The 12,102-nt window shown below is 51.0% G+C and overlaps 1 protein-coding gene across 1 annotated transcript in view; it reads right to left on the minus strand.

The window, feature by feature from the left end:
- The window catches only part of PARP12 (poly(ADP-ribose) polymerase family member 12), a 39,613-nt gene extending 29,976 nt beyond the window's left edge, over positions 1 to 9,637 (minus strand). The window contains exons 1-3 of the mRNA XM_066262438.1: positions 9,224 to 9,637; positions 5,107 to 5,242; positions 1,930 to 2,206 (exon numbers count right to left, since the gene is read on the minus strand). Coding sequence (XP_066118535.1) covers positions 1,930 to 2,206; positions 5,107 to 5,242; positions 9,224 to 9,546 — 736 coding nt within the window. The 5' untranslated portion in view covers positions 9,547 to 9,637. The remainder of the gene's footprint in view (positions 1 to 1,929; positions 2,207 to 5,106; positions 5,243 to 9,223) is intronic.
- Positions 9,638 to 12,102: the final 2,465 nt, after the last annotated feature.

The following is a 12,102-nucleotide window of genomic DNA, read 5'->3' on the forward strand; positions in this document are numbered from 1 at the left end:
TTGAAAGAAATTAACCAAAATTAATCAAAGAAAATGTAAATAAGAACACATATGGCAAGGATAATAATTAAATATAAAAATCAGGTAAGATTAGCCCAGGCCGGTTGGCTCAGTGGTAGAGTATTGGCCCAGCGTGCCAATGTCCTGGGTCCAATTCCCGGCCAGGGCACACAGGAAAAGCAACCATCTGTTTCTCCACCCTTCCACTATCTCTCTCTTCTCTCCTCCTGCAGCTAGGTCTCCACTGGAACGAGTTGGCTCGGGGCACTGAAAATGGCTCCAAGGCCTCTGCCTCAGGTGCTTAAAAAAAAATGGCTCCAGTTGCAATACAGCAAGGGCCCCAGATGGGCAGAGCATCACCCCAGGGTGCATGAGGGAGTCTTTGCCTCCCCCCTCCTCTCACTAAAAAATAAAAAATGAAAAAAAAACCAAAACAGGTAAGATTAGCATGACCAGGTAGTGGCACAGTGGATAGAGCACCAATCTGGGATGCTGAGGACCCAGGTTAGAAACCCCAACATTGCCATCTTGAGCAGTGGACTCACCCAACTTGAGAATGGGTCATCAGTTAGAGCGCTGGGTCACTAGCTTGAGCATGAGATCACAGACGTGACCCCATCCATGGTCACTGACTTGAGCCCAAGATCACTGACTTGAAGCCCAGAGTCACTGGCTTGGTTGGAGCACACACACCCCACTTTTATTCTCCCCACCCTTCCCATCAAGGCATGCATGAGAAGCAATCAAAAAACAAAGTGCTGCAACTGCGGGCTGATGCTTCTCATCGCTCTCCCTTCCTGTCTGTCCCTGTCTCTGTCTCGGAAAAAAAAAGAAAATCAAGTAAGATTAGTATGGTAAGTTTGTCTGCTGGCAGTCCTGACAAACTCCTAGATATCACTCCAGCTAACAAGTGGGTTTGAATGTGGGTTTGTTTGGTATCGCAGAGTCACCAAAACATAACAAGCGCCCAGGACAGTGACTAACACATGGCAAGCACTAAAATTTGTTGAATGAAACAATGGCCAACCAACAGCCCATAATGTGAAATACAAGGGACGCCAATTTATCAATCAGGGACCATGTTATTTGTTTCCCACACAATAAGTACTCAAGACATACTTATTACATAAACAATTTCTGCTCAAAATCCCCCCAGATGCCTGTCACTAAGCCTGACATTCCTTAAGAAAAATGTAATTATTCTAGCATGCTCACTCATTCAACAAATGTCTGAGTGTCTACTGTGAGCTAGGCACTGTCCAGATGCCAGAGACGAGCGTGAATAAAGCAAATTTACAATAACTAAAAATTTGCATTTATTGGCCTGACCTGTGGTGGCGCAGTGGAGAAAGCGTCAACCTGGAATGCTGAGGTTGCCGGTTCAAACCCTCGGCTTGCCTGGTCAAGGCACATATGGGCGTTGATGCTTCCTGCTCCTCCCTCCCCCCCTCCCTCTCTCTCTCATTCTCTCTCCTCTCTAAAAATTAATAAAAGTAAAAAAAAAAAAAAAAAAAAAAATTAAAATTTGCATTTACTCATACGAAGAAAGCCATCATTAAACTATGCTTCATTTACTCATCTTTTAAAAATCGAAACAGAACACAATGCAAAGGAAGCCCCTAGATTTGTGCAGCATGGCGTCCTTAATTCTGGGGTCCCTCATTGAAAGGCAAGCTGTTGGGGGCAGAGGGATGGCTACAGAAAGAAGCAGTCACCCATCTCAGTGCAAATATGGCCTGGCGGGAATCCATTCACTAGCTACAACTAGCATTTTCATAGAATGTCTTGCTTGTTCATGACCATGGTTTCAATTCATCTTCACAACCCACTAGCTAGAAAGGGATCACTAATGGTATTTTACGAAAAGAAGCACAGACTTAACCAAAGTCACACATTCCATTTCATCTCCAGCTGAGCTGGCTGCCTTACCAGAAGTCCCCTGTGGGCTGGAAGCAGAGCTCTTATTCTTGATGTCATGAGCATTTCTATAAATGGAAGGTAGCCTGCTCACCAGGTCTGAGCTCATGCCCAACTTCTGCAGTTTTACCAGATTCTCAGAATTAGAGAAATCATGAGATCTCTTACAGCCTGTGCCAAATTTGCATTCGCCCTGTAAAAAATACTGGCAGACATGGAGTTTGATACACTGCTCCTGAAAGGTACAAGAGCCGTGGAGTCCATTTCCTTTGTTGTAGTGAAGGCAGATCTGTTGAAGGAAAGACAGCAGTTTAGGAAGGTCTCATGTGACACCATCTTCCTATTGATCAGTCCACCCGTTAGAAGTGGTTCTTCCAGAGACCTAGCCATTGTTGCAATTCCATCATCTACACGGCCACAGAGTTATGAGAATACCCTTCACTCTAGATGGATGGCCGTTAACATATGCCCTCCCCTGGGAAAATCCAAAGAACATCAAACTGATCAGAGCGCTCTTTCACAAGAGACACTTTAATGTAAATTTCATAACAGTTTCTAACAACTCTTATATTTACCTACACCCTTCCCCCTGATTTACCAACTTTCCCCTACTCAGGCCCCAGTTTCTCTCAGCTTTTTTTCCTACAATTCAGGGTCTAAGAGGCTCTGAGGGTTTAAAGCATTTTAGAGAGGACAAAGTATATAGCCCTTTATTTCTCAAGGGAGCAAACGAACTCAGAAGTTAACCAGCTTGTCCTAGTCCCTGGTCGGCAAACTGCGGCTCACAAGCCACATGCGGCTCTTTGGCCCCTTGAGTGTGGCTCTTCCATAAAATACCTCGTGCAGGCGCTACCTTGATAAGGAATGTACCTACTAGGAGCTGCCAAAATAGCTCAGTTGGGAGAGCATTAGACCAGAGATCTAAAGGAATGTACCTACCTATGTAGTTTAAGTTTAAAAAATTTGGCTCTCAAAAGAAATTTCAATCGTTATACTATTGATATTTGGTTCTGTTGACTAATGAGTTTGCCGACCACTGTCCTAGGTTAACTAGGACAATCTGGCACATACAATGGCTGCTGAACTAGGTTGTTGGCAAAGCTGGGACTTGAACTTGAATCAACTGCTTCTTCTCCTCTACACTCTGAATTCCTGGAGATGGAAAGCAGATGAGAGACTACTAAGGGGCTCACCCAATTCCATTCAGAGGCAGGGACCTCACTCTAGGGATAGAAGCCCCAAAGAGAAAGGCCAGAGAGGGCTGAGCTCCAACCTTCATTCTGTCACTTGCAAGCTGCATGACCTTGGGAGAGATTTTCACCAGCTCTGAAATTCAGTTTTTCAATCCTTAAAATGGAAATATAATTCTACCCACATCGCTGGGTAATTGTGAGGATTAAATGGGAAATACACAAAGTAGCTAACACAATACCTGGAACACAGTGGGTGCTCCATTCATGGTGGTGGCCCCTACATGGTCACCTGATAAGGGGACTAGCCTGACAGCAGAAGTCCTGGCAGAAATCCTACACTGGGTCTGAGTTTATGATCTCAGCCCCCACTTGCTGACACTGGGTTCTGAACCACCTGTACACACAAGCACACAGATGATGTGACAAGATGATCTCTCCAAAACATGAATGCCCACTCTGCAAGCACAAACCTCCCCTACCCAACTTCTTCCCTGTGATACAGAAGGCTGCGTGGATGAGCCTCTGCCCATCCATTTGCTTTTCTGCCCTCTCCAACCCTAAATCCGTGTTGTGCTGACCTACATGCAGTCTCCTGACCATGCCAGCCTCCCTCCTCTCTGTGTCTCCTTCTTCCCAGACTTCATCCTCCAATCATCCTTCCACTCCCAGAGCAGGCACCATCTACTCAGGACGCCTTCCCCAGTGCCCAAACTGTGCTCCCAAGACCAGAGCACTGCCTTCTACTAGAGCATCTAAAACGGCACCTTACAACTATCCACTGACTTGTCTGTCTGATCCAGTCAACGTGCCTTCTGGAAGGGCAGAATGGGGTCTCTTATCTCTGACTCACAGAGGAAGAGGATATGCAATAAAGGTTAACTGAATTAAATCAATACAAATTTTCAAAAGGAAAAAAAAAAGTTAATACCTATTATGAGCCAGTCACTATGCTATGTAGCACCTTTCTCCAAAGAGCAATTTTAACTGAATCATGTGGAAACATCTTCACTGAATATGCTGACTTAATCTCTGTTGCCTCATTGCAGCAGGAGTGTCAGAGCACCCAGATAACCTGGCCGACCACAGGAAGACACTCCTCAGGCGTGCTGCAGAACACAGCTAACTCTCTGCCAGCTGCTGCCCTCTGGAGCCATAGCCTCATTCATACAGAGGCCACACTCCAGCAGGATGCTCCCAGCCAACAATGGAGCATGCCACTCTGCAGAGACACAGGCCACTGCCAACAGCGAAGACTTTAGCTCAGACCTGCCTGTTGGCCGGGCAGCAGCTTTCTTGGAAATGGATTATAGGCAGGATATTGTTCTACCCAGTCCCCTTCCTTCCCCCTCTCCTGCCACAGATGTAAGACTTACATCTTTGCCTAAAGGCTCAACCCAACTTCTTCTGCTCAACCCTCAATAAATCTCTCTCACTTGGTGTCTGCTTCTAGGAAGACTCAAAGTCTTGCATAACCATTGCAGTAAGCTTTGAAACAAGTGATTAATACCTAAAATGCAATACGAGAATTCACATCACTCAAATTCAAAATTCGGGATGCAACTGAGTTAACAGAAAGTGCATCGTCTACCTGTCAGTAGCCCTAAAAAGCTTCTTCCCAGACCCCACTGGGTCCAGTAATATCTGCCTGGTTCCACGGCCTGCTAGACAGGGACAGGCTGGCTGGAGTCTCTCATCCTCTTAGCTGTGTAAGTAACATCTGGCCACAGCCACTGAACAGACAGACAGGCTCCCCCAACCTCACAGAAGCCCTGGAAAAGGAGTACGAGTCCAACTGATACAGAAGGAAAGGAGGCTTCAAGGGGCAAGGCTGGCCCAAGGTCACAGAGCCGAAGACTCAAGTTAGGTCTCCTCCAGGCACTCCCAGTGGTCATGATGGGGGCCTTGGCTTCTCTTTTGCCATAGTATTTCCTATCTTCCAACTTTCTGGCCTCTCCCCATTTCCTTGCTCACATTCGCATTCCCTCCTGGTACTCACCTCTGGCAAAAGCCATGGGTCATTCTGAAACAAGAGCTGGCAGAGCTCACTATAGCTGAGGTGGTCGACTCCATGAGTTTTCAGCACACTTAGGTTGTGTGCGGTTGTCAAGATGTGACCGTTCCTACAGTTCTTCCTGCAAAGGAGCAGAGCTGCTGTTAGAACGGAACTGTGTCTCCATAAAATTCTTTTGATGAAGTCCTAACCCCAAGTATCTTAGAAGTGACTGTATTTGGAGACAGAGTCTTTAAAGAGGTTATTAAGTTAACATGGGGTCAACAGAGTGGGACCAATCCAATCTGCCTGCTATCCCTCCAAGAAGAGGGGATTAGGACACAGACTAGCACAAAGGGAAGATGATGTGAGGATACAGAGAAGATGGCCATCTATAAGCCAAGGAGAGAAGCCTCAGAAGAAATCAACCCTTGAAGTATAACTTCTAGTCTCCAGAATTGTGAGAAAATAATTTCTGGACGTTTAAGCCACCCAGTCTGATAACTTGTAACAGCAGCTCAAGCAAACTAATAAAGGAGGTAAAATCAGTCTTTAAGGTAAGTTTAAAAGAACAGTTCTTTATGCTGTTTAGAAGTACTAGAGAAAAGTCCAGTATGTCTATGTAATGATAAAACATAAAACTTATGTACAAAGGAAGAGATGGTGATTTGTGAATTTTAGAACTCAGAACAGCATCTCTCAGCAGGTATCCAATGAGAATGACAGGGCCATTCTGCAAAGAAGTATCATGCATACCAGTCACTGGACACTTCAATAGTGACTAAATAAATGAGTGTGGATGTCTCAAGGTTCTAAGTGCTTACATTCGCCTGTACACACACCCCTGAAACCCAGCGCTTTCTCCTCCCCTCATCCATTTTTCCCATCAATAAACCCTTGTTCACACTCAACGTGAGCCAGGCACTGGCACCACGCCCCAGTGATCCAGAGACTGCAGCTGACTGCCCGTGTCAACATGACCCGGAAGAGTCAGGCAAATACCATTTGCTTGACTCAGACACTGCTGTACCTCATACATCATGCTTATGATAGGTATCTCAAGAGAAAACTGAACAACTCCCCCAAATCTGCACCTCCCACAGGCTCCGCCAACTGAGTGAAAGGCAATTTCCCTTGACTACGGTACAGGCAAAAAACTTCTAACTTATCCAGAGTCCTCTCCTTCTCTCATCTAGAGGAGGTGAAAGACACAGAGATGACTCTAAACTAGAAAGTGCAAGTCAGCTGTGTTCCGAAGACATCAGTGTGGAGAGGAGGGGAACCTGAGCTGGACAGAAGTTGCTAAGCAAACCGAGAGGGCCCAAGCCAAATTCTTAGGGTTAAGGAGGGTCCAGGCACGGAGAGAAGTAACTCACATTCTAGGCAGAGGGGCTAATAATCTGTGCTGCCAGAGCCAAATCTATCTAATCATTATAATGACAATAGCTGCTAAAACTTGTTGAGCATTTACAATAACCAGGGACTGCCTCAAAATGTTAAGACAATTCATTTAGTCCTTAAAAACTCTATGATGTAGGGGGCATTATTATCCCCAATTTGCAGGTGATGGACCTAAGGCTCATATAAAGTTACTTGTCCAAGGCCACCCAGCTAGCAAGGAGCAGAGGCAGGGTTGGAACAAGGCAGGCTTGCCTTTGGGGCTGTGTTCTTGACCACAATGCTCACTGCCTCCTAAGCCCAAGATGGAAGTCAAGGACTAGGGACCCTCCCCAGCACCAATGAGCAAAAGCAGCAGTGAGGATCTACACTGCTCACAAAAATTAAGGGATATTTTATTGTTTCATATTCATTTTAAAATAGCCCCCCTACTCTTTGTAAGCAGTATATTTCTGAAACAGTTGACTCGCAGTTCAGAAAGACCAAGAGTCAAAGGAAAAGCATAGAAAATACAACTGGGCACATACACTCTCCCCATGCAACCCAAAAACAGTCAGAGAAGGAAGGTGCAAGAAACTCTTATGTGAATTTCAAGGAAAAGGGACACTGAAGAATACAGAAGATGTGGAATCTGATGAACAAAATAATTGAACAACAAAAGAGAAACAGAAGCTTAGATACTAAAACAGACTGACAGTGGTCAGAGGGAAGGGGGCTGAAAGGCTGTGTGAAAAGGTGCATGTATTAAGCAAAAAAAAAAAACAAACCTCAGACAACACTATGGTGATTGCCAGAGGGAAAAAGGGAAGGGGAGGTGGAAGAAGGCAAAGGGGAGGATAATGGGGTGGAAAGAGACTTCCTAGAGCAATGAGCACGTGATGTACAAAATTCAACTAAGCAAAAAGAAATGAATACTCAGGACCATCTAGGCCAGTAAATACCAGATGTACAGATTTCCAAGACAAGTAAAATTAGACCCCAAATTTTGGAAAGTGCTTAAGAATAGAGCTGCCACCTTTATCTTACCAAATAACAGACATTAGCATTGACAAGATCCACTAATTATCCTCATAATTCAATCCATTCACCCACAATTTATTGTGTCTGCCTTCCTCAAGGCTGCTGCTCCTCACTGTCTCTGGAGGTGCCACTTCTCCACCCACCCCTGAAGGCCCAGTTTCCTCAGGGCTCCACCCTCAGATCCTGCCACTCCTGGAGCCTAGGCCTGCACTACCCAACAACTCCCAAACCAGCCAATCAAGGCCCTGGCCGTCCTCCCAAGCTTCACACCCCTAGGCACACTTCAAAACAAAATCCTCTCCTGCTCTCTACCCCAAACAAGAAGGAAAGAGTCATCTCTCAGGCAACGGTGAGACAGAAAACTAAGTCATCACCCCTCTCAGTGTCACCACAGTCTCCTACTCACCTCTCCCAAATTTTTCACCCTTGTATCCCTTCTTTAAGGCCTCACCTGGACCATGGAATATTCTAAGCCAAATCTCTCTGGGCTGCTGCTTCCAGGGACTACAGTGCCCCCCCTCCCACCCTTATTTGGTAGAGTTAAGAGACACCTTGTAGTCCAGAGGATTCCAGTGGAAAAAATGTCTATCACTTCCAGACTTGGTCATAAAGACCTCTCTCCAGAAAAACCTGATACCCACAGGTTGAGGAGAGCAGGGTAGGGCAAGCTAGCCTGGGTTCCCGAATGGTCATGGATCAAGGGCCCTACCCCACATTGACTTTTGGGCCTGATATGAGCAAGAAATATCTACTGTGTTAAGCCCCTCCCCCCCCCAAAGAAAAGGAACTGTCTTAGGTAACTGGACATTTCCAAATACATCCCCATGACATCCTCCTGTAAATCATGACGCACACCGAAACGCATCTTCCAAAACGCAGACTCAAGGCTGCTCTCTCCTGCCATCTTGGGACCTTCTCCAGCTCCTCCAGGGTGAGGGCCAAACCGTTCGGCCCAAACCCATTCCATCCACCCCCGTAAGGATCTGCGGCGTGCAGACTAGGAAACCGCCTGCCAGGGCCCAGCGGTCTCTGCCCTCGGCTTCCGTCCCATGGGAGCGAAGGAGGCGGCAGGACGGTGCTGCGAGCAAGGAAACAGGCCCGTGCGACGGAGAAGCAAAGGGCTCAGAGAGGAGAGCGGGTCCGAGCGCAGCCGGGATTCTCGGGGCAAAACCAGCAACAGCCCCTAGCTGGGCAAAGGCTGGGAGTGCTCCAGAAACCCAAGGGCACCCGGAGGGCGGCCGGGGCCGGTTCCCCAGGGGCTTTGGGGGCCGGTGATGTGGAGCTTGCACTCGTTTCCAAATGCCCCGAAGCCGGCAGCGACCTGGGAGCCAGTGGGAAAAGGGGTTGAGAGGGATTTTAGACGATGCCACCTGTTGGGTGGCCCTCACAGCTCTGGGGACAGGGCGTCGCTGGGGCCGAGAAACCAGACCAGCCCCTTTTCCGCAGAAGAGCCCGCCCCTCCCTTCCCCACCCCGGGGGTGTCCCAGCCAGGGTTCCCAGCCTCCAAGTCCCACTCGGCCGGCCGGGGCTTTGAGGGCACGGATGCACCGCGCCCGGTATTCAGCAGGCGCTCAATAAATGTCCGCTGAGGAGACGAAGGGGGAACGGCCACCAACTCGCCCCCCAAACTTGAAGGAGGGCTGTAGGCGGCCCGGGAGTGCAGGGCCCCGCCTCCGGGGCCGCCGTCGAGCCGCGGCCGCCTTACCCGGCCTTCTGGAACTTGCAGGCCCCGTAGATCGTGAACTTGCAGAAGTGCAGTTGGCCGCAGAGCCCGGCGCAGGTGGCCTTGGGGCCCTGCTGGTGGCACAGGCGCAGCGCCGAGACGGCCAGCACCACCCGCTCGGGGGTCGCGCCCGCGCCGCCTGCCCGCGCCACCACGGCGAAGCGCCGGCGCTCCCGCAGCAGCCGCTCCAGAGCGTCCGCGCCGACGCCGTCCCGCAAGCGGCGCCGCAGCTCCGTCAGCTCCAGGGCCCCGCCGGCCGCGCACAGCGCCTGGGTCACCTCGGCCATGACACCGGCCTGGGCCATGGCCGCGGGGCCAGAGGAGCGCTGCCCGTCGGGCGGCCGGTTGGCCGGGCGGCTCCCGTGGGGCGGAGACGCCAGCGGGAACCGAAACCGAAAGCTGCCCAGGGCCGGGGAAAAACTGAACCCGTGCGGCCGCGCCACGCCCCCGGGCCCGCAGCTGAGCGGGGGCTGGAGCCTTCCGGCCTCAGCGCCCCGGGCGGAGGCGGCCGCGCAGCCGGACCACGAAATCATGCGTTCCGTCCGCAGGCCGCGGGCGACCCGACGATGCCGGGCGATTCGCGGGCCCCTCGGGGCACCGGGGGAGACGCGCGTCGCGGGCACCCTTCACCTCGAAGATGGAGGGCGCCTGCCGCTACGCAGAGCAGGCCGGGTGTGAGGACGCCGCGCTGCACCCGGGCCGAGCTTTTGCGCTCGGCGCCGCGTACGTCGAGGGTCTGCGACGCCCCCTGGGGAGGAAGCCGCCGGGAGCGGACGGCTGACGTCGGCGGCCCCTCGCCCGACGCGGCGCAGCTGCAAACTATCACTCGCAGCGCCGCGGGCCCGGTCGCCCCAGCGTCCGCGGCCAGATCCTCCTTTCAGCCCGAAAAGGCCGCAAAAAGCCGCCCCGCGGCCCCGCGCCCTCGCTTAATAAAGCGCGGTCACGTTGCGGGTGGAAACGCGGATGGTTAGGGTCTCAGGGAAACGGCGGGGAGCAGCTATTCACAGGGGCTGTGGGCGTGACCTCTGACCCAGCGGCCCTTCCTCGGAGAACCTTCTAGAACTAAAAGGCGCAGTAACGAAGTTAGGCGCCCAAGTGGCGAGGGAGGCTGACCGCTGGGTACGAGGGTCGCCGGTCACACGCGCGGTGAGACAGCTTGAACGACCACGGACGACCTCTCCCTCCGTCTGTTCACCTGGAGGCCGTCCATGGCGTGTTAGGGGAAAGGGCTGTGTGGAAATGGCGGAATCGGGAGCGAAGGGAGAGCGGCCTGTAGGGGGGATGTGGCGAGCCCAGGGAAGGCTAAGGAAGGCTTTTTGATTTGTATGGAAAACTTAATTTTTTTGTTGCAAGCTTAATTTTTTATTTTTATTGTGCTTTTAATAATGTTGGGTGATAACATAACAAACAAAAAGGGCGATGTCAGCGAAAAGGCTGGAGCAAGGACCTCAAAGTTTGCAAGCAATGAAAACCTGGCCAAGGCCCTGGCCGGTTGGCTCAGCGGTAGAGCGTCGGCCTAGCGTGCGGAGGACCCGGGTTCGATTCCCGGCCAGGGCACATAGGAGAAGCACCCATTTGCTTCTCCACCCCTCCGCCGCGCCTTCCTCTCTGTCTCTCTCTTCCCCTCCCGCAGCCAAGGCTCCATTGGAGCAAAGATGGCGCTGGGGATGGCTCTGTGGCCTCTGCCTCAGGCGCTAGAGTCTAGGCTCTGGTCGCAACATGGCGACGCCCAGGATGGGCAGAGCATCGCCCCATGGTGGGCGCGCCGGGTGGATCCCGGTCGGGCGCATGCGGGAGTCTGTCTGACTGTCTCTCCCTGTTTCCAGCTTCAGGAAAAAAAAAAAAAAAAAACCTGGCCAAAAAAAAAAGTCAGAATGAACGTTTTCAGAGCAGGTCTGGCAGCAACTCCTTCAGCATTTCCTCAGGAACAACAGCTGAACCGAAGAAAGAACATCCAGCTGTGTGGCATTCGGACTTACTCTAGTCCCCGCCCCTGCTCCCCGCTGCGCGCCGCCTGGAACGGGGCAGCCCAGGCTCACGGTACCTGCGCCAGACCGAGCAGAACCGAGCTGGGGCTCCTTCAAAGCCCCTCCTCCAAATAAGGCACGATCTGGCCGGTGGAGGGGTCCCCTGGACAGCTTCCTGAGTGGGCTGGCATTTCCCCTGCTCCCTGGCAGCAGCCCAACCCTGGGGGCTTCTCTCCACGTGGCTTTGGCCATCTCCACGCTTTCATATTGCAGCTGGTTGAGGCAGTGGCTAACAGCTGCAGCAGACCACGAACAAACAGAAAAGCTCACATAAGAGTAAAAGCTGAAGCAAGATGCCCGCTGGGGCTTTGCAAAGTGCCAGCTTCTTTGGAGGAATCTGAAAGGCCCCTCTCAAGGCTCACTGTGGGTTCTCACTATTCCGGGTCGTTATTTTCTATCAAGTCACCATGAACACTGAATTAGAGCATACTCAGTCACCACTCTTAGGGAACATACAGAGTTAGGCCCCCACATGCCTCTGGTCACAGATTGGTACTTTAGATCAGTGGTCCCGAACCCCCGGGCCGCGAACCGGTATAGCGGTCCACAGAGAAAGAATAATATGAAACGTCAGAATAACAAATTTAAATACAGCCTGAATAATGAGGACATGTTCATTCCTCCTCTAACTTAGCCCAATAAATATCGTAAATTTGACAATTATATTTAAAAATACCACAGTTTTGCCTGGCCTGTGGTGGCACAGTGGATAAAGTGTTGACCTGGAAATGCTGAGGTTGCTAGTTCGAAACCCTGGGCTTGCCTGGTCAGGGCACATATGAGAGTTGATGGTTCCAGCTCCTCCCCCGTCTCTCTCTCCTCTCTCTCTCTCTG

Source organism: Saccopteryx bilineata, chromosome 2 (assembly GCF_036850765.1).
Source record: "Saccopteryx bilineata isolate mSacBil1 chromosome 2, mSacBil1_pri_phased_curated, whole genome shotgun sequence".
NCBI lineage: Eukaryota > Metazoa > Chordata > Mammalia > Chiroptera > Emballonuridae > Saccopteryx > Saccopteryx bilineata.